This window comes from Python bivittatus, unplaced genomic scaffold, assembly GCF_059951505.1.
Source record: "Python bivittatus isolate LINGU-HERP-01145 unplaced genomic scaffold, Pbiv_v1 ctg000080_np1212, whole genome shotgun sequence".
Lineage (NCBI taxonomy): Eukaryota > Metazoa > Chordata > Lepidosauria > Squamata > Pythonidae > Python > Python bivittatus.
Window position 1 is genome coordinate 88584759 of NW_028277035.1, and position 22948 is coordinate 88607706.

Genomic DNA, 22948 nt, shown 5'->3' on the forward strand with positions numbered 1-22948 from the left:
CGTTAAGCGGAGGGAGTGGCCTCGTATAAAAGCCTCCGCGCGCGCTCCCTTCGGCCATTCTGGGGTCTGTTTAAAGGTGAGTACGGTGTTTCTGCCAACGTTATTATGGGAACGGCTTGGGAGGGGACAAAAGGGCATTACGGTCTGATAATTTTATTTCCTCTCTCCCCCCAATACATTGTTATTGACATTTGCAAATACTATTTTTTTTCCTTAGGCTATAATGAAGGTAATTTGAACCTTCAAGAAAGCCCTTACTCAGTTCTCCCTAACAAAAAACCCCGAGCCACTCAAAAGTGAGCAGTTAAAACGTAAATTAACATCGTCCGATAATTTATTTCCTCTCCTCTGATTCTTTCAACCTGATAAAAACGTTTTAGTATATGATAAATTTAGGAAGAGCAATTTTTACACAAACGCTATCTCTTTCGTGCTTTAAAGTTAAATTTTTGGAATTTAATTGTAATTTTTTGCTTCATTTTATAGGTTTCCTTTGGTCTTGAGACACCGTTGAACTTCGTGAAACAAAGAAAAATTCCCCCACAGTTGAGCCTCTGAGACGACACACAAAAAAGCCATCTACATTTCTGATCGTCTGTATTGGGAAGCTGTTAAAATTCTTTATGATCTGAAGGAGAACAACTGCCACTAAAAACATAAACCAAAATTAATATTTAGCAACAACTTTCCCTGATGTTTTTTATCAAGCAACTTTTTGTTACGAAAAGTTGCTTTTTTTTAAAATGAGCAAAACCAAATTCATTTTTTTCTTTAAAAACACAGCTTAATCCAAAAAAGCTAAACCTTGAGGCGCTGTCGACGAGAAAATTAATTGGATAGTAAGTGTCGCATTTTCAACCAACTGACCAAAAAAAATTCATCCGTGTCGAAGTGAGCTAATGGCACGAAGAAAAGACAAAAAATTGTGGGAAAGTGGGTTTTGTTTGAGGTGTTAACCCTTAAGACGCAGGCATTTTGCCATCAAAAATGTATATATAAGGAGAATGATGGTCTCTTAGAAAATCCATCATCTCCAGGACTGTCAAGGGTTAATGAGCTCCCACATAATAGATGGTGGTGACTGAACTATAAAGTGCTGCTTCTTTGTGTGGGAGACAAGAAGTTTTTGAATTAAATAAGCAATCTGTACATAAAGATTGCAGGGCAAGAGTTGGGACAAAGAAAGCAATAAGTACAGTAGTAGCAAGAAGCGAGTCATTTTTAAGGATGGGATGATGTGTCATAGCACCTATATTTCTAAGTATGTCAATGTTAAGGGGGTTGTGTTTTTTAAACGTGAAGGTTTTATAATGTATATGTAGGTTTGTAATACTGAAAAGGCAATCTAGAAATAAAGATTGCAAAATGAGTTTGGAAAATCGTTTTAAACGAATATTTTTTTTAAAAAAACTCGCTAATAGAAAAATAGAGACCAATTGGATTCAAGTGAGATCTTAATTTGCTTTTAAAATGTTCGTCTTTTTTTCTCACTCCCCTCGCTGCAGTATGGCAGTGTTATTTTTAATCTTTTTGTCCCTGACAAGCAGCATTATAATTTTCCTTTACAGGATGTTTCCATTTTTATTTCGTCTACCTCATCTACTGAAAAAACAGGAGGGGGCAGGAGGTATTGACCCTACTGTGGTGAATAATTAGAGGTTCTTTGAGTCTCCAGCACTCACCAGCAAGGATCCCCTTTTTTCAACTGTGTTAAATAGGTTCTAGCTGATAGAACTGACATAAAATGATAGAATTTGTGCATGTGATGGGGGTTGTATTGCTATATAGTTTCCTCTCACTAGATTCTGAAGCCTCTTGCTTTTTTTTCCTTAATCGCCTATGCTTCTAAAATGGCGGCGCTGCTTCTTTCTTTCTTTCTATACAAGAACCCACGAGGCTTTCAAGAGCTGATGTAAGCAGCTTGCAGCAAGCTCCTCCCCTTCAATAGCTTGTGTTTGGAGCCCAGAGCAAGCAGTTGGGGAGGGGAGAACTGGCTAACCATTTTGTCACTTTTCCAAAACGATTTAACAAACTTCCACTACTGCTTCATCTGTAGGAAATATCTAGGTACAGCTTGATAGAAGTGCAAAGTATTATCATAAATCCACTGAGTTTTTTTAAGGTTTCAACATCACATGAGAGCTTTGGATTTCCGTGATATCTACGTGTTTGCTATATTTGTTTTGAGACAATTAAGTGCCTATATTTGTGATAGACAGGCAACCTTTTTTGTGTCCTCTTTTCCCCTTCCTCTTTTTTCATCTTCAGGTCTCTGAAATGGGATATGGGTCAGGGAAGCATGTTTCCTAGTTTTGTCAGGTCTAACTGTTAAAGAGATGAAATGCTACCACTGGACCCCAATATTTAGTGTCAGTGACACTTGCTGGAACTACAAAAAAAATGAAGGGGGAGGGGGGTTGTATTTTCATTTTCTTTGGCCACATGTACACAAAGGGACTGAGGGTGGGGGTAAGTCTTGTATTAATTTGCCACATTCCACCGTTCCTGTACAATGTACTAGGAAAGAAGTGATCATTAGGAAAAAATGGGAATCCAGCTACTTGTATTACCTCACCAAAGGGAGGGGAACAGCCACAATTCCACCTGGTAAGCAAAATCTTTATGGTATTAATTACATTTCACAACCTTCATTTCTGTTCCAGACCACTTTGGTTTTTATTTATTTATTTTTGCTGCTGTTCTCTTCCATGTCAACACCATGAAGTGACACCTACTGATGCATGCAGGCTGTTACGGGTGTTAATGTTTGCCAATCTGCTGAGGCTGCTAAAATTACTCCCTCCCAGCTTGGTTAATTCCATAAAAGTTTCTTAAATGGGTCTGCATGAACATCAGATAGCATTTAAGAAATGCTGCCTTTGTGACTTTTCCTCATTTAAGCAATGATTATTTAATACTGTGGGGAAACATTTCACAAAGCAGAAATTAATGCCTCCATCTATGCCTCCGGTGGTAGCATTTCATATAGAAACATCCCCCCTTTTTTTTTATTGGTGATACTGTTCTGGCTATAAAATTTTGGTAATTGGTGCACCTCATTACGCACAAGAAGATCTCAGGGTGCTCTGTTCAGAACAAAGTCAGTTTAATTTGAGGGTGGGGAATAGGTAAGCTGCTGGATAAGGCAGCCTTGAGTGTAAACTTGGCAGAAAATAACAGTTCCATCTCAAGTGTTCTGTTTTCTGTACAATTCACAAATGTATTTCAAAATACTTGATTGTGAAGTTCTGATCTCAGACTAGAACAGCCTACAACAGTTTGTAACAAATCTAAGGCACAATGTAAAAGGCATTTTAAATTACAGCAAAATAGGGTAAGGGTTAATACAGCTGTAACTACACATTAATCTTGTGGGCTAACAAATAGGTGAATATTAATGTTTGATGTGTGAAATGGGCAATTAACTGTTGAAGTTAAGATTTTTTACACAAGTGTTGATTTGAATAACAGCACAGCAGCCTTCCAGCAAATTAATGAAAAGATACATAGGGAAATACAAGGCTTTCTCCCCAATCCATTGTTCGGAGGATTCCCTTTCTATGGACAGAAAACAATGCTTTTAGAATCTTGGTTTGTTTAGGATTCTGAAATTTTAATTCTGGAAGGTTAAGCTACTGTATAGTTTCACAGAATTGTGCTGCCGCAGACTCCAGCCTTAACTACTATTGTGGCTTAGCTCCTGTATCAGATATTACAGCTACATTATTATGTCAGTCAATAATTAGATGAGGCAATGACATGTCATAAGACTGAGCAACCTGGGTAAAATTCCTTCTGTGATGTAAAAACACAAGTGGAAAGCCAGCCCTGTTAACTTTGCTTGCTCTTTTTATATAAGACAAAGTTGGGTTTTTTTAAACATCTGAAGGAAATCTGGGATTGAACTAGAACCTGGCCATAAATTTGATGGATAATAGTTCAACATGGCAATATGTTCCCCTGCTTATTGAGTACTATGTAAATGGAGAGGTATCTCTTAGGAGAAAATAATCATTTTATATAGACAAAGAATATAACCTCCACTCCTGAGCATACTTACTGGAAATTTCACTGGGGCTAATTTCCATGTAAGTGTAATTTGGATGGAAACTGAAACCTAAATGAGTCCACTTAAGAGTGCTTAAGAGTACTTCAGGTTTATGTCCAATTTAATTTATCGGGGAATTCTTGGTGTTTGGGCAGCATACAGTATTGCCACTTTTTTTTCCTAAAAGATGTTCCAGACTGCAGCCTTTAGCTTCTAATTCATAGCTTGATATGTTTGGAAACTGGTCCTTAAAAGGATATGCTTCCAAGTATGCCTGAAGATCATATTACTTATAAACATTGTTACTAATTCAAAGGCTACTGTAGTAAGGAGGCTCAGATGGCTTCCGTGGTTGCTTAACCCAGAATATAATTAGAGTGTTTAGATATTAATTCAGTTTCTTTATGATTGAACATGAAAACAGCTTGTCACTCCAGAAATTCTGACTTCAAATGGAATTGATTTATTTGCTATAATTCACTATCTCTGCAATTGATGGATTTGACAAGACATTCTTGGAGTAGGGGCCTTCAGCACACTACAGTAATGAACTGAGTACTTGTAATAGCAAGTAAAACATACAGGAATTGTAACTTGATAGTAATTCCCTTGGGAACACATTTTAAAACACTTTGCTGACTAATAGAATTGTAGGATATAAAAGTGTAGCTTTATTGGATTAAAATCTTGAAACTATTCTCTAAATGTACCAAATGAATGATTCTCTGGAGTCAAATCCTGGATAATTCATGTTCAGGGGAATTGGAGCACTTTGGAGATGGCAAATGCAAAATAGATAAATAGTTAATGTTTGTGTTTCTAACGCCTATACTTTGCCTCTCCCCCTCCAAGTCCCCCCTCATTTTTCTGTTTTTCATCCAGGCTTTGAGAGCTTAAATGTTAACTTGTTTTTGGTCCAGGCTCTGGGATTCTTGAAAAGGTCTCCAGGATTTCTTTGCATGATAACCAAAGCAATTTAATAGCAAGGAGCTGGCTTGCACCTGAGAACAGTTAACAGCCTACTGTTCGTTATTTTGATGGGAGTGTCTTGGTGGGATATGCTGGAGGTCCCCCCCATTACAATTCCTATCAAATTTATATGGTTTTAGACGTTAGTTGTAGGTACCCCTATTAAAATTGGGTTTGTTGCATTGAACAATGTACAAAAAAACTATAATTCCTGCATTGCAAGTTGGATCTAAAGTTACTGTGCAATTGTCTGACAATTACAGTGGTGGTAGCAAGTAGCTAAATATAATATTTAGTATTTGCCCATCTCCTTTTTAAAGGTTGATCTTTGGAAAGATGAGAATAGCATGTATGTTTTATTCCATTGAGATTCCTATGTGATCAAGGTAACCTATTTAAACTTCTAAATTTAAAGAACTGTCTACTATATTAACCCATCCGCTCTGGGTATAAAATATATAAACAGTATTAAAAACTGAGAAACAATAAGAGACCAAAGATTTCAAATGAACGTATAGCTTCTAAAAATTAATTTGGGTTAGAGAAACATTTAAAGAATATTGTCACTTGATGAGTGTAGATTTGTTCAGATTAGTTTCTGTACTGAACTATGGCAGTACTATAACTGAACTGTTGTAAGAAGTTTGTTAATTATTTAACAAATGTCTGTACAAGACTGAATTTGTTGTTTTTAGAGTGTTTATCAAATCAAGTATGTGATCATGAAATAGCAGAGAAAGATTCCCTTAATTTTAAACATACTATATATGCAGCATCTGGAAACCAACAATGTAGGATGCAAGTAGAATGTATCTAAAATTTGTTCAGTGCTTGTTAGCCCAGTCACTGCATTGTTGATGTCCTTCGTAATAAAATTAGTTCCATACATACTATTAAAATGAAATTGAAAAATGGAATAAGGCCTATGATGCAGTTACTTTTCCCTATGTGTATATTTAGGACTAGAGGCTATTGTGTGTAAAGCTTAAGCTTACATGTGACTAGATTTTTTTCACATCCATGGTAAACTGAATAAAAATAGGATGACAAATATTACTTCTGATAATTCAACTTTTTTTAGTTGCAAGAGTTATACATTTTAATGATTAAGAAAGAAATTGGGTAGAATTAGTTTCTGAAGTCTTTCTTTTTCCTAACAATGAAATGTAATGCATATATTTTACTTGAGATTTAGCTAAGTGCAGAACTATCAACAAAGCATGTTGTCATGATCTTCAGCAACTTCAGATTTGAGTCAGTAAGTTTGGTTTCTTAGACCAGTCACATTTCAGATGTGAGGAAGAATGGCATGGTTAATTAGGAACATTATCAATGAAGCATATGTTGACCAGTGCTGGGCTTCATAGGAAGCCCAGTTCCATACTGGAATTATGATGAATAAATGGTGTCAAATTTAACTAGTAGTTACATTAGAAAGCTGCTTATTCTAACGTATATAACATTGCTTTTTACTTAACTTCCAAGTTTGGATTATTTTCAAACTGCTGATAATTCTTGAATTTTTATTTTGTTCAATATAGTTTCGCTCAGTATTTGTATACTTGAAAACAGATTTAGTGGGAGATGCTTCCAGGTGAATATATAGTTACTGACTGGGCCAGCTGCTTTAATAATAAAGCACATTTTCAGAATGTTTTTGAAACTCATCTTTTTTTTTTTGATAAATCTGGAATGAAACTTGTGTTGTCTATTCAGACTTGCTAACTGTAAAGATGCACTAAAGATAGAATCAGCTGCAAAAAAAAATAAGTTGAAAGGTAGTATTTGCTGTTAATATATAACCTAATTGATTAGTATATCTTAACACAGTGCCTTTTTCATAGCTTTATATTTTTAGAACCTGCCTCAAAGCGGAGGTTTTAATAGTTAAATCTTACAGTTCAAATAATTTACTGCCATAAAACTGCCTATTCAATCTCTTGCTGTTTTAAAACATACATGTAAACTTAAAATGGCAGCTGGGTAGCCACTTTAGTTCCTCAAATTAGAAACTGCAGTCTAAACAGACATTATTTGAAATAGGCACCAGGATAAACAACATGTTTGGTTGAAAGAATGAGCATTTTTGCTAAAATGGTGTATCTGGCCTAATCACTCATCCTTTTAGTCCAAATGCTCTTAGGTTACATCTGATTTTCCTAATTTGAAATAATCTCTATTCTTTTTTCTGTATAGTTGTAAAAGAAATAGTTTTTGTAGTTATACCTCCTAATTATAGTTCTTGAGTTCTTGCTAAATTGCCTGTAATTCCTATGAAGTTTTAATAGCTGAAGTTTAAGTTTTAGGTCTTCAAAAATTTTAAACCAAACTTTCTTTAAGTGAAATTCTGTTTTTCAGAATCTTAACTTTTGATCAGGCAGAAATCTTTTGTGAGACGTAACTGTATACTACTTGAGTCAAAACACTGCACTTTTGTGCATATACAGGAAAAAAAATTGAACTCAGAATTCTAGAAGGCCTTGGTTGGGGGTGAACATTGTAAAACAAATTAGTTTTGAATTAATTGATATATTGTGTCCCCCTTGCCTTAAAACATTTAAAAGGAGGAGAAATTAAAGGTTTATGTTCTTGAATTGCCCCCTTTGCTTACATGTGTCTGATACTATCTCTTGAAAGCGTATGTGCCTTAATGTATTTATTAGTCTTTTCAGGTGCTGCTGGATTCTTTGTTTTCTTAAAAGTGAAGCTTTATCCTGTAAACCTTGATTAAATTCAAGATGGTGGCCACACTGATTTCTAAGTATTCGCTTCTTTAAAAAAAATATTGGCTTATAATGTAAAATTCTCAAATTACGTAGGAGTTCCTTACTAATATTCATAAAGGTGTAAATTCTGGCATGCATTAGATACCTGTAGTAAAGTTGTAATTACAATCCGTTGGCTAAGGAAGGTAGACCTTTAGAACAGCCTAGAATCTCAACTTCATATGATCTGTAATATACCCAATACTCAGAATTACTTCATGTATAGAGCTGCAGACCCCCAATCTTCATGCCAGATCAAATGGGGCAGAGGAGAGGATCAAGCAGAAGTATGAAAGCCTGCCTCCTATTTCAGAAAATAAATCTACAGCATCATTATGGACCATGTGATAATACTGCTTTTAAAATGTTATGATTTGCTACTAACAGAACTTCAGTTAGTAGTCAGGATTTCAGTCTTTAATCAGGCAATCGTCATCAAGGGCAGTATGAATCAAAAGAATACTTTCCCCTGCTTGCTGGGGTAGGTGTCCTCAGAGTCAAAGTACTGTTGGCAAAACCACTACAGCTGTGGGGATTTAGAATCTGAGATGGCATAAATTATAAGTAACATTTGTATTTTTTAACTCTCTCCTGGGGTTGTAGTGCTGAAAAAGTGCCAGAATGACAGCTCTGGAGACTGAGGTCCTCTTCACCAAAGCAGGCTGAGCCCAAGTTTCATCAGTGCAAGTTTTCCTCAACAATGTATTGCTGCCTTGCATGTGGAAGGCCATATTGTGGGGTGAAAGGGGAGTTCAGTCTCCAAAGCCCACTTCATTTGGCCTTTCCACTACTGGGTGAACACTCAAATACGGACCTTCAATACCAATTCTTCAGAACTGGACTTGAAGCCACTCAAGGACTCTACAAGTCACCACAGGCTGGTAACAACTTTGCAATCCCCATTCCGCTGTCATCTGTTCCTGGATAGTATTTTCCTCCATACGAAAATATAACAGGATACTGATTTCTTCTGGCCAAGGACTTTAGAATTACTATATCCAAAACATAGGAGTACACTTGGAACTGGGCCCTTCTGCTTTAGGGGAAAATAATTTCTATTCAAAACCTAATCTACATGGCTTTGGAAAAGTGGGATATCTGCTTAGTCCAATTTGCTATACTAAAAGAAATGAAGACATTTGCTGTGAAAAATATCACCAAAGAAGACTGCTCCATTGACTTGCCAGTCGTTGCTTTTACCGCAGAGATGCAGTTGCTTAATGCTGTGGGAAGTTTTAAAAAATAATTCAGCATATTAATAGGGAAGGCCAAAGTTTATACTTAATTTTGTAAAAGTGGTATTGCTGCAAGATGACATAAGATAATAGATTATTTCAGTAAGGTACATTTATTGTGCCTCAAGCGTTTTGCATTCAAAAGGCAGTGTTCCTGGACAAGTGTTCATTTATTAAGATGGACAGTTTCATTGCATCATACTTGAAAGAACTGCCTCAGATGCGCCTGGTTATGCTCTGTCTGCATACTTTTTAATGCAATTGCAAGCCTGTTGCTGAACATGTCTACACCTAATCCAGTAAAATGAAGATGGTTAAACTACAGGCTACCATAATTTCAAGAAGTACACCTTTAGGGCCATGGGGTGATACCAAAAAGCACCCCATTTACCATGGAATTAGCAACCTGCTCCTTAACATGGGACAGTGTGGGCTTTTTTTCATTCAGAGCCTAATAAACTGATGGAAAGGCCAGTTGTGGGTAGTATGTTTTCATATCTTAAAGCTTTTAGATGAAATGCATTCGGAATTAAGAAAAAGCTGCTTTAAGCACAAATAGAAGTTAAAATTAGGGCCCAACAGTTTTGAGTGGCTGTCACCCATATGTGGCCCAAATTTAATTGGAGCAGATAAACCTAAATTTCATTTGTAATTTTACATATTTAAAATTCTGTTCTTAGAATATACATAAAATATAAAAGGTCAAGAAGTACATGCAACGCAAGTTTATTCTTAAAAACACGTCGTCGATGCTACCATCTTGGATAGTTGTCTTCAAAATACACTCTGCTCTTTAACCAAAGAATTGTAGCAGGTTTCTGAACTACATAACACAGCCTCACAGAAAGTGATATTAAACACAAGTTCCTAGCACAAACAACAAACCCTATGATTAAGAAGAACACTGCCCTTGGCTATAATTTGCAATCAACTAGCTGATTCCCACTGAGCACTAAGACTTGAGGGCAAATAGGACATTTGTACCATGTATGGTAAGGTGCTTTAAATACTTGCCATTTGAATTTCTTCTGGCAGTCATTTAGTAAGCAAGAGCTGAGGGAATCCAACAGAATTAAATGGGTTTTCTAGAGGACGCCAGTACATGGACAGCAGAAATCTGACAGTTACTGAGCTGTATCAGTTTGATGACAGACAAATGAGATCCATAACGTGTTTATGGAGTACCAGGGGGATAGTTCGTTATTTGTAACAGCTCACGTAGTATCCTTAAGTGTCCTTTGCAGGTATTCGTATGCAGTGCTGTTCTGTGTGCTATAATGCTACAAAACAAATAGTGTGGGTGTGGAGAAATACCACCACCAAAAAAAGTTACTCTGATTTTAATCAAGAAAGAACAGTCTCTGATACCTTACCTAATTAGCTGGGAATAAACTGAATTTGGTGAGACTTTTTCTGAATAAACGTGCACTGAGAAATCCATACTACATTAGACTGGTTTTTTTAAACTGAAGACACATAAATGGCAAATCTGGGGGCAGGAGAAACGGTAGTATCCTCTTTGGAAAATAAGGCAGGCAGATAATGTTCTGGGATTTGGACTAAATAGGGCCATGGATTTTAGACAAATTGATCTCCATTTTAGTTGAATCAACAGAATACTTGTGTAGATCTACATATTTTAGAAATGGACTCTTCGTAGTTTTACGGTCAAGTAAAGATAAGAATTTAAGAGGGTTTGCGAGTTGTTTTTGTTTTTCATTTACCAAAATCATCATGTATGTTTAAGTGAAATGCTTACTTGGTCCCCAAAACTTCAAGAATCCCCATAGAAGGATTTACTAATTAGAAGATATATGATAATACTTTGCACCTACTGGGACAGCAACCTGTTGCCGTGTGTTTTTGCATTTTGCTATTCTGCAATGACAAAGTTTGTTTAACTTTTGGGAATTTTATTTTTAAAATATCTTTAAAGTTCTGTAGATTTTTTTCCTCCCAAAGAAGAATTTAATATCAATCATCTGTGTTTGACAGAATTTACAAACATGGGTTCTAGACCCATAGACCCGAAGGAGCTCCTCAAAGGACTGGATTGTTTCCTTGGCAAAGATGGAGAAATCAAAACTCATGAAGGCATCACTAAAATTTTTAAGTAAGTGTTAGTATTAAGAATCCATTAATTGCCTGTAACTGAAAAACATTGGAGTACTGCAGTAGTGTACTACCTTTAATATTTTGTTGAGACCAAGTTTTATTTTTCTTTGTACTGTACTGGTATGAATTATAGGCTGCTTACATGGAAAAGTCAAAGGAAGTTGACAGTTCTTCTATTTTTTTAAACAGAAAAATTGTCCAACATCTCTTTCTGCAATTTCCTAGAGTTAATGTTACGCATGATGTTGGTATTCAGGTATGGAGTAATTGAATGGATTAATTGCCTTTTCCCCCAGCTATTTCTCCCAGATCTTAACTGGCATTTCTACATTTGGCAGACTAGTCCTTCAGGCATTCTATTTGCAATCAAACTGAAAATTTCCACTCTTGACTTTTCTCATTTCAGTTTAATGAAAGATGCGCAGAAGATGGTCAGTCGGTGCATCTACTTGAACATTCTGTTGCAGACCCGAGCACAAGATATACTCTCGAAGTAAGTTCTGCCGAATGTTTGTGGGGAATGAAGTTAGGTCTGCTAATTTCAAAAGCAAGATATTGAATGTGTGAAAAGCTAGTATTTTTTTTAATGGATTTTGCTAGCAGTACCATTGAGTTACTATTTTATTTTATTTTGATCCCTTGGGCTTTAGTGTAGCTTTTTGGCACTCTTCTGCATAGCTGTTCAACTTGATCTGCTTTCAGTCAGATTCCAGGACACTGGTAACTTGTGAATGGAATAGAATGAAGGAGGAGTGTAAGATTCTGAAATGTGAGTGTAGATGGGAGCAGTGATGATAGCGAGGGTAGAAGGACATAACGTTCAAGTTCCAACTCCTTATTCCTGGAAATTCTGAGAATACATTTATCTAATATTATAAAATAGAAACAAAATAGAAACTACACAATTTAAGTAAGTGTATTCTGTAAATATTCTTTACATATGCTTTACAGTCATTACAATAATGTGATTTTTGCTTGGTTTTGGCTTAAAGTGTGTATCCAGCTACTTGTAGCTATTCCATAGCCTGTGTTTAAGCAAGCTATAATATCCTTTTACATATGAACCAAGTCTTCGTCTCCTCATTCTACAGATTCATCAAAGTTGGTGGCTATAAGCTCCTTAACACGTGGCTAACAAGCTCAAAAGCATCCAGTAATGTCCCCCTTCTTCAGCAGATTCTACTCACACTCCAACACTTACCTCTGACTGTGGATCATCTGAAACAAGTGAGTTAATTAAACAATGTTGGAAGTTGTCCTTTTGGTTTGACCTTTCCAAGATCAAGGCAAAAAATGTTTTGTTCCAGGTGTCGAGGGAGGGCTGTGGGGTTTGACTTTTCTTCAAGATCATTTTCTTCAAGAAAAGTCATGTGTGGCTTTTCTTCGAGATCAAGATCTCTGGCTGGGGAATTCTGGGAGTTGAAGTCCACACAGCTTAAAGTGGCCAAGGTTGAGGAATGCTGTATTACGGTACTCAAAACAATACTCCCAGTGGCAGGAGTGATCAAACCTGCAGTGGTACACCCTGTGGTTTTTATGTCACATAACACCGACTGTCCCTTTTCCTTTTTTTTCAGAACAATACTGCCAAATTGGTGAAGCAGCTCAGCAAGTCAAGTGATGATGAAGGTAATTGTCACTTGGCCATACAGAGAGTTCTGATACCAGACACCATTCTGAGTTTCTAGACTTACATTTGAAATAATTTGTTTAATTAATTGAGTGCTTGTGCGTTTTTTCCTTGTTAGAGCTTCGTCGACTGGCTTCCATACTGGTCAGTGACTGGATGGGCGTGATCCGCTCTCAGAGTAGCTCCCAGCCTACAGGTTAGCGGCTTTGTGTTTTTATAGAAGCACGGACTGTCACAGCTTTATTGTAATGAAATCAGACTCTTGTGGTAATAATGTGTGGTATTGCTACCTGCTTAAAACATATCATCTGCCTCGTATTCTGGGTCAGGTTAGAAGGATATATTCTTAAGCAACATTTTAAACATTCCTTGTTAATTAATAAGCTCTCTCTCTTCTCCCCTGTGCTGTTTACATTTTTTACTCTTGATCTTAGCCCAAAGGCCAAGAAGCATAAATTGTGTTTATGTATTTTCAGACATTGTAATGTTAGACATTTACTTCTGAAAGGCCAAAAATGTGATTGGATGTTGAATTGTAAAAGGGGTGCCTTCAGAAGGGCTAGAAAACATTAATTCTTTAGCCCTTCTAAGCTCCTGGCTTCGTTTGTTCTTTGCAGAACGAGAAAAGAAAAAACGAAAGGAAGAAAACAGAAGCAAAGCACCTGTTCAGGAGAAGCCTCAGGAAGCCAAATCAGAAGCTAAGCCTGAGGAGACCCCTGAAAAGAAGAAAGAAAAACCAAAATCTCTCCGCACCACAGCACCCAGCCATGCCAAATTCCGTTCCACAGGTAAGTGCACTGAGAATTGTTACAGCTCTGTAATGATGTTAGAATTATCCTAATTTAGCCTGGCTAGAGTTATTCATTAGCCTTGGGTGAACAGCTAAATCCATGCTTACAGAACATTCTGGGATTCTTGGATTTGCCATTGCAAATTATTCTATTAGTTACTGTTGCTGCTTGCTTGTAGGTTTGGAAATGGAGACTCCATCACTCATTCCTGTGAAAAAGAACATGAATGCTGCAGTAACCTCTGATAAATATAATTTGAAGCCAATACCACTGAAAAGACAGAAGTAAGTATTATGACCTTGAACGAAAGTTCTTCATCTTTGTCTCTTAATTTATCTTATGTAGGACTGAACCTGGTAATGTGATGGTTCAAACTTTGTAAGCCTGCATCTTTCTAGTTTGTAACCCAAACTTGCTGGTTTAAGTTGGTGGGAAGGAGAAGCCTCTTGCTTCGTATGTATAACAAGAGAAGTAATATTTGGAGGTTAGGACTGCAGGATAATTTGTTCAGTTTGCATTTTTATAAGAACTTAGTCTTCTCCAATTAGTATATGTGCTGGAATGTAATTACTTTGGTATTCAAACAATCAAAAATTAATTTTAAGGACATAATTGGATATAAAAATTTAGGTATTTAGGAAGTGCTCTCAGAAATCTAATCCTGGCTTTAAAAAGACAAACCAAAATAGGAAGCATTGTAGGAGATGTCAGGGAGAACACCAACTAGGTTCCCTTCTGATAAATCATCATTTTGTGATACTCTGCATCCAAATAAACAAGCTTTTCTATAGCAGCTGCTTTGCAAAACTTCCTGTGACATACCATTAACATTTCAAATGTGTCCATCAGCCCACAAAAATGGGGAGCATTTGATCTGCCTTGATTGCAGCCCAGAGAGTCCTGTGCTGCTTTAGATAGGCTGGACCAAGGGAGTTAGGGACAGTCACAGGGAAAAAACCCAGCATGTTCACAAAATGGTATACAATGAAGAAACTTCTTTTTCTTCTAAATTTATATTTTTGCTAAAGACAGAATAGATCAAATGTATACATGACAGTGGGAATCTGTTTGGTGTGAAAGATATTACCAACCCGGTGAGCAATCCAGTGTCTTCTCTTTTGACTGACTTGAGGACTGTTTTTCTCCATAGCACATCAACCCCAATTTGTGAGAACCCACCTGCTGAAAAGAAATACAAACCCCTCAACACCACCCCCAATGCTACCAAGGAAATTAAAGTGAAGATCATCCCCCCACAGCGTAAGACTTTCTCCTTTTTCATACCCATGGAGTTAAGGAGTAACATGGGCTAGATTAGAGGCAATGAGAATGGAACTCCAGTGTTTTGATCTTGCTCATGAGTTAACTGCTGAATTCCCCCATCAACTCAGATCTTTTCACATTTATTAGGGATGTACAAATATTCTGTGCAAAAAATGTTCCATGCATAGAATAGCTGGATTTTGAACAATTTATGTCCAAATTGAAATATGTGAATTTTGGATGTTTTTGATTTATAGACAGAACAAAACAGGGCGGTTTTGTTTCAATCTAGAGTAAAACATAGTTATTCCAGGCAGAAGTTATTTTGGGTGATGGTGGGGAGTAAGAGCGAGTAAAAGCCAAGAATGTTGGTGGTGCTGACTGAGGAGGGACGGGGGAGGCGTGGAAGGATGTGCCACACTAGGACATCAGTACAGTAGTGGTGGCTCAGGAGAGAAGGAAAGGAAGGCTGCCATATCATTAGGAAGCTTTTAGTACAGAATGGTTTTCAAGCCCTTCTCAATTTACTCTCCAGCTATGGAAGGATTGGGCTTCTTGGATGCCCTAAACTCTGCCCCTGTCCCAGAAATCAAGATCAAAAAGAAAAAGAAAGTCCTGTCTCCAACTGCAGCTAAGGTAAGAAATGTGCAGAGCCAGCAATCCTACTTTTACAGAGATGGCTTTAAATTTAGAAATCAGCTAATTGGCTTTGTATGTGTTTCTCACTGCTCACAGCCAAGTCCTTTTGAAGGGAAGCCAGTCCCAGAAACCGCTGCTGCCAAGCCATCTTCACCTGAGTTGAACCCAGCTTCAGAGCCAATGGATGTGGATCGACCTGGTACTCCTGTGCCAGCTGTGGAGGTGCCCGAACCCATGGAGACAAGTAAGTGAGGGGAGAAGAGTGCCTTCAGCATAACAAGAAGACGTGCTGTAGCTGTGGCATGATATTTTTCCATCTTGCTTGCCTAGGCTAGCAAACTTTTGACTAGGTACTAACCAGCTGGTTCATGTTGTTCATTATGCAAGGGGTATCTGGAGCACCATGGCAGCCAAAGGTGTTCTGAGTGATGGTAGATTTTCTTTCCTTTGATATTCCAAGTACTTAAGGCATATATTATACTTTAAAATATTGTTGCTGAATGGATGGGTGCTTTTTCAGATTCCTCTGAGCATGGAGGTTTGTTGGATTCAAAGCCAACTGAGAGCCCAGCTGATTCAACCCAGTTGACAAAGAAGGGTAAAAAGAAAAAAACAGTGAGCTGGCCTGAGGAGAATAAACTGCGGGAATATTTCTACTTTGAATTGGATGAGACAGAGAGAGGTGAGTGTTTTCCCTTTTCTGAACAGAAAATTGCAGAGAAGATACTGGGAAGCCTCACAAAACCAAAAGTTATACCTGTCATCTGTCTAGAGCAGGGACTCTCAACCTTTATTTGCTCATGACCCCCTTCTGAGCCACATTTACTTCTGTGACCACCCCCCTCTAGTTGCTGTTAAGATAATTATTGCAAACTCTAGTAACTTTCCATATTTATGCTTCTGAAACTAGCACAGAATGAGATGTGAGGATTATGACAAATGTATTAAAAGCCTGGCAGTTAAGTTGGGATGGTGTCCTCAGAGATGTACATATGGCCTACGTTGAGAACCACTGGTCTAAAATGCATTTATGCAATCAAAAGATGGATTGTAAATGAATTACAAAGACTTCTGTAGCATGGAGTTACTAAGCGAAAAGACTGAATCCTGTTGACTTCTATGTTTTTGATTTTGAGTGCTTAATAACAAAGATTCAAAACATTCTTGGGTTCTCCCTAGGCTTCTCTTTGCAAACAGTCATTTTTTTTTTTAAATGATAGTATTGATATTCAAGTACTAAAGTGTCACCTCTCCTGCAGGGAGAATTAGGCCTTTTCTGCTGTATTTGATGGCAAAAATCTTTAAAATAATCGCAGTAGGGGGAATAGGACAAATAATTTATGAAACCTCCAACTTTGGGCACATTCAGACTATTAAAAAGTATTTTGGATGGCTTGATAAAATGGCTGTTATAATGAATGCAACTTCTCACAAAACATCCATTTTACAGGAAGGCAGAATGATTGCTTGAAAGATAGTAAATCGCCCAAGATCTCAAATATATGCCAGTGCTTCACTTTTTAGGATTTTTTAACTTTAAATGTTTGTTTGTGTGTGTGTGTGTGTGTGTGTGTGTATTCACTATTTATTTATTTATTTTAAAAATATTTAGGGAATGTTGTGGACATAGAAAGTTTTGCTCGCTAGCTAATCCTGGGCATTTATTAAGTTCCATGGAACTGGAACTTTATTAAGTCCCATGGAAGTATGGAGCCCGTTAAACGGTTGCACTGTGTATAAGTTTAGATTGCACTCTCCTCTGTCTTTTTGTTATTATACTTTTTAACTGTAGCTTTTAACTGTTTTTTAATTGGTTTTAATGGTTGAAGGTTGTGGTTGTTAATTGTGTTTTCATTGTGTATGCCACCCAGAGACACATGCAAGTGAGATGGGTGACCATATAAACTCAATAAATAAACAAACATAAATTGAATATGTTCTCTGATCAATCCCTACAGTTAATGTGAATAAGATCAAGGACTTTGGCGAGGCTGCCAAACGAGAGATACTACTGGATCGCCATGCCTTTGAGACAGCCCGTCGGCTTAGCCACGACGCTATGGAAGAGAAGGTTCCCTGGGTGTATCCAAAGGCTATTGATTTGCCTGCTCCACTGGTTCAGCCCGGAAGTGGCAGTCAGGAGAAATTCACTCAAGCTGAGCGTGAGAAAGGCATTTTACAAGAAATCTTTCTCTCAAAAGAGAGGTGAGTAAACTATTTGGCAGAATTGAAATGTGTGTGTGGAGGGTCACATAATACAAGATCCTAGGCTGTTCCCTAGCTGGAAAAAACCTCAATCTATGTATAGTTGACTTAAAAGTAATGACTTAAACATAAAAAGGTTAATTCAGGAATGTATTCAGGAGGAGAGCACTGAAGAATTGCTGCTGAGAAATGAAAAAAGGCTGAAGGGAATCATATGGCTAGTCCCATTTTTCTGTGCTATTTAGCATTTGAGCAGTTCTTGCTGTGCTTGTCCCACTGATGTTTCTGTGGAAGGTAGAAGAAGAGAATTTTTATTCATAAATTGGCCAGAGAATTAAACCACCTACTTTTAACATTCCAGACTCAGTTATCTTAGCTTATATAAATTGATCCATTGTTTTCTTGCCCTGAATTAACACCAAGCCGATCTTTTTCATCTTTTTTTCTCCAGTGTTCCTGACAGCCCTCATGAACCAGACCCAGAGTCCTATGAGCCAGTGCCACCCAAGCTGATTCCTTTAGATGAGGTAAGTATGCTCTGTCCCTCTTCTATTCCACCCCCTGCTTTGAACAGAAAGAAAGAGCTAAGTGGGCTGCAGTAGAGTGGGAATGTTACTTAGGGCTTGTCTTTAAATTATATATAAAATAGGACAACTATTTTTTTAGCTCAGGGTACTGATAGATAAGGCTCCCAAGTTCCATAAATTGAGCGAAGAATTTCTAAAAGGGGACTGGAAGTCCAGTATGCTGTAACCTTTCCCCCTCTCTGTGTTTCCGTTTCCTTTCTGTGTAACGGAAACAAAGTGGAGATGGGGAACATCCCTTAACATAGCTGTTCTGCCCTAGGGTCACCCAGCCACCCCTCTTTCGTATGCCCCAAGTTCTTATTGCCAGTCTCCCCCACCCCGGGTTTGAGCACCCAGCTCCCCAGCAGCCAGTCCCTCCTGACTCCTTGTGTCTCCTCTGTCACCTCTCTCAGGAATGCTCCATGGATGAGGCCACCTACGAGGAAAGACTCGACCCATCCACCGCCTCGCAGTCTCCGGACGGAGCTGGGGGCTCCAAGCTGCCCCCGGTCCTGGCCAACCTCATGGGCAGCATGGGGGCAGGCAAGAATCCGCAGGGCCCCAACCCCAGCTCTTCCATCAACATGCAAGAGATTCTCACCTCCATCATGGTAACTAGAGCCGTCATAGGATAGTTCTTTAAATAGTAGAAACGCTAACTGATTGAGAAAACATGAACACCGGCCCTTGATTCACAGTTGTCATCTGCCTTGAAGACAGCACAGAACCCCAAATTACTCCCCAGATTGCCTGTCTCGTGTTGCCCAAACACCTCCAAAAAGATGTAGGTTCCAGAAGACAAGAGTAGGATAATATAAAGAACAGGAGAGTTTCCAAATCATCAGTAAGTGAAGCTGATAAATGGGATTCTTTCTTGAAACCCATTTTCTGCTCTAGGTCAGACCTAGTGCCTGAAGGATACAAAACTGAATCACTCACTTGTATCAAGTAGGATTTTTAAGCAGGTTTATGCATAGGATCAGAGTAGCAAAAGGAGATAGGGCAGGCCAAGTAACGAAACATTTTCTAATAGCACAATTTCTCTTTCATTTTGTGCAGGGTGGCTCAAACAATCATAAAACAGAAGAGTTGATGAAGCAACCAGATTATTCTGACAAGATCAAGCACCTGCTCGGCAATTTGCAGGGCCAGCCTGGACCAGGTCCTTCAGGAGGTAAAAGAATAGCTGGTGGTCCAGTTATGGATAGGTTGATTTTGGTTAGCTGTTAACTGGCATTCAGCTGAATTTCTTTTCTTCCCATAAGCCTGTCTGATGTGTCAGACTTGAATTCTTCTTTGTATAGATATGAAAATGGAGACCCAGTTAGATATAAGTCTACCTAGTGTCATTAAAAAAATATATATCTTAGCCAAATTTGAGTATTAGTCCAGCTAGCTGTTGTTTTTTCAGCCATCCTTTTCTGGTAATGGTTTCATTAACAGCTTCTTTGCTTTTCTTACAGTTCCACATGGGCTGCTTGGACCAGGACCTGGCCCGGTCCCCAATGGATTCCCACCAGGGCCCAAAAATATGCAACACTTTCCTCCTGGAGGGCCAGGACCTATGCCTGGTAAGTGGGGATCTGTTAATAAGGACAAGATGGGCTGGCAAGAGAAGAGGGGATAGTCTACAGTAGGCTCTGTAGGTCGTGGGTGGATGTCTTACGGTGTCTGAAGTCACTTACTTCATGCCTCTTCTCTCTTCCCTAGGACCACATGGAGGCCCAGGTGGCCCTAACATGCCTCCAGGCCCTGGTGTGCCCAATGGACCTCGGATGATGGGCCCACCTCCTCCCCAGTGTAATGATGGATACTGGGATCCTCCTGATGGTGGCATGCGTGGTGGGCCCCATGGAGGCATGAGAGGTGGCAGTCCTGGCCCCGGCCCTGGCCCCGGCCCTTTCCATCGTGGCCGTGGTGGCAGAGGTGGAGAGCCTCCTTTCCGAGGGCGAGGAGGTGGACGGAGTGGTGGTCCCCCCAATGGTAGGGGGGGCCCTCCCAACAACAGCATGGGCGGTGGCCATGGAGGGGGACACGGCAGCAGTGGCCACGGAGGGGGTCACGGCAGCGGTGGCCATGGAGGGGGACACGGCAGCGGTGGCCATGGAGGTCACGGAGGAGGGGGCCACCCAGGGGACCACGGCAGGGGACATCCAGGCGGCCATCCAGGGGACCACAGCAGGGGACATCCAGGCGGTCATCCAGGGGACCACGGCCGGGGATATCCAGGGGACCACAGCAGGGGACATCCAGGGGACCATGGCAGAGGTCACCCAGGGGACCACGGCTGGGGGCACGGAGGCGGCCATGGTGGAGGTAAATATTGGAAATATTAATTCGTGTGCCCTTGGGGTGGGATTTTTAAGAGGATTGGTTTAGCATTCTAGGTTTTATGGGGAAGCAGGCAGCCATAGAAGCCAGTAAGGGTGGCCTTTTATAAAGGGGTTCTTTGAGGGGGGGCTGCTCTTTTCTTCTAAAAAGCAAATACTTTAAAGCATAGTAATGTCAAGCTAGGCTGGGCAAAAATAGAGTTCTCTAATTTTAATGCTCTGCTTTTATTTAATGCCATGCTTTTTGCCATTTTAAAATTGTGATCTTAGTGCTGCTCAAATGTAGTGCTGTTCTACATTCCCAGGCTGTGGGTGGAGTTGTGATAGATGGAGAATGATAGGCTTGCTGAGAAAAGTGATACGTATGAAGTTCCTGGATTTTCCTGCTGCTGTGGCTGACAGCTCTGTTTATTCCCTTCTGTCTTTCAGATAGGTCAAAGCGTCCCGTATGTCGTCACTTCACCATGAAAGGCAGCTGCAGATACGAAAACAACTGTGCCTTCTACCACCCTGGAGTGAACGGGCCGCCCTTGCCCTAGCACGAGGAGCCTGTTTCCTCCTTGCCTCTGCTGACTGTGGCATCAGCACACATTCCCACTGACTTGGACTTGGCCTTGCGTTCCCATTTCAGACTGATGCTGCATCTGCTTTTTATGGCTTCTGTGAGGCCCGTTAAATGCTTGGAGCAAGGGAATGTGACTACTTCCTCCTTCCGCATCTGCTGCTACTGATGAACTGCCACACCCCCAAAAGAGAAACTGTTGGGAGGCATCTTCCCCCTCCCTGTCTGGGGAGATGAGGCAACCAATGACTTTGAAAGCACAAGAGACTTAAAAGAGGGTTTTTAAAAGCCAGTGTGTGTAAATATTCCTGTGGAACCAGCAAAGGAAGGGGATATTCTTGCTCACAGCCTTGACTTGACTCTGTGCTGGGTTCTTCAGCTTCCCAGGAACCAGACTTGTACTGAAGAATTGCTTTGGTCTGGAGGAAGAGCTGGCATCAGCGGGAAAACTCCTTTTTAGGAACATGTGTGTAAGGCAGGGGAGAGGTTACAGCAACTGCTTGTGGATCATTCTGGGAGATGCAAGGGCAAGAGATCCATTGCTCCTGTCTAAAGGCCCTGTAGGAGAACGGGGATTTCCAGCAGCTGCCACTTACACAATACCCTCTTGAACCATGATGCCCCATCTGCCCCTTTGTAGAATACCCCTTGCAGTGCCCTATTGACTGCACAGATGTGGTTTCCCTTGGTGCTAAGTCTGCCATTGGGGGAAACCTACAAACTGTTTTCTGTGAAAACTCAACCTGGAGACTAATGATTTAGGGGGTAACTTTTGTTTTCCTGATTTACATTGTTGGTTGTGGGTTTTTTAAACAGTCTCATAAGATGTGGACTCTTCACAACATCTTTCATCTCCCCTCATCTTGAAGTGGGTGCAGCAACCCCTCTCCTGGGGGGAACAAAATGTCTCGCTCTAAGTTTTGTATATTTTGTACATTAGTAATAAAGATGGTGAAAAAGAAATATCTAATTTAACCATTAATAGTGTGGCCTTGTTCATTGTTGAGCTTGGAAATTGCATTGTATTGACAAAAAATTGAGTATAGTGTTCCAGGTCTTAAAAGTGTAAATGAACCAGCTAGTTTACATAGAGCTTGAAGATGTATTGAACAATTTTTGGAAAAATCATCAAGGACTATTCTCTGGGTGGGGGTGGGAGGAGGGAATGGAATCCACATACTCAGTTCTGGGCTGTTTGCAGTTCTCCTGAGTATGAAGCAAGTACTTGCTGGAAGTTGCTTGTGTGGGGTTCCTTTATTGGGGTTCTACACCCAGCCCTTGACACCCTTTCCCTGGGTTAAAAATCACACCAGTAAAGGTTGCTCCGTAGGGGTTGCAGCATTTCTTTGGAAGAATTTCAGCAAAGACCATATGCGTTCTTTCGGAAATGTTAAAAGTTCCAACATGTCCATTTCTTTTGCAAAATGTTTGAGTGTTGTTTGATTGATCTGGAGAGGGATATAGGGCAAATATTTATTTGCTCAGTAGAAAGGTAGACCTGGAAAAATAAGATCAATTCTGCTAAATCTAAACTATTACGGCCCTCAGTGGTGTTTGTGAACCACGTGAGCTTCTTTGGGAGATGGTGTGTACACACAGGGTAAGGGCAGTCAAATGGAATGAGTAGATGAGTATAATCGGTTGAACTTTATCTTTGGTACCAAAATGACTTTAAAGGAAAAGCCAGTGTTTTTCCACAGCATGCAGTACATCCTATTTCCTGTGTGTTGTCCATCCTTCCCAAGTACCACTAGAATTGTATCCTATGATCTGTGGAAAATAATTTTGTTATATGTCAGGTTGAAACCATGCTTTTTCTGCTTGTATTTT

At 39.5% G+C, this 22948-nt stretch overlaps 1 protein-coding gene across 2 annotated transcripts; it reads left to right on the top strand.

The window, feature by feature from the left end:
• Positions 1-80: 80 nt before the first annotated feature.
• PPP1R10 (protein phosphatase 1 regulatory subunit 10) lies at positions 81-22093 on the top strand. 2 transcript variants are annotated; one of them, XM_007439734.4, is made up of 19 exons: positions 81-839; positions 11013-11130; positions 11539-11625; positions 12224-12359; positions 12710-12761; positions 12881-12958; positions 13380-13550; positions 13732-13837; positions 14704-14813; positions 15352-15452; positions 15552-15699; positions 15976-16137; positions 17414-17660; positions 18112-18187; positions 18640-18837; positions 19286-19400; positions 19690-19797; positions 19937-20542; positions 20986-22093. In XM_007439734.4, exons 2-19 carry the CDS (start codon positions 11024-11026, stop codon positions 21093-21095), a joined length of 2718 nt encoding a protein of 905 aa, XP_007439796.1. In that variant the 5' UTR covers positions 81-839; positions 11013-11023; the 3' UTR covers positions 21096-22093. The 2 variants fall into 2 exon arrangements, with proteins under 2 accessions (XP_007439796.1, XP_007439797.1); XM_007439735.4 differs by lacking the exon at positions 18640-18837.
• Positions 22094-22948: the final 855 nt, after the last annotated feature.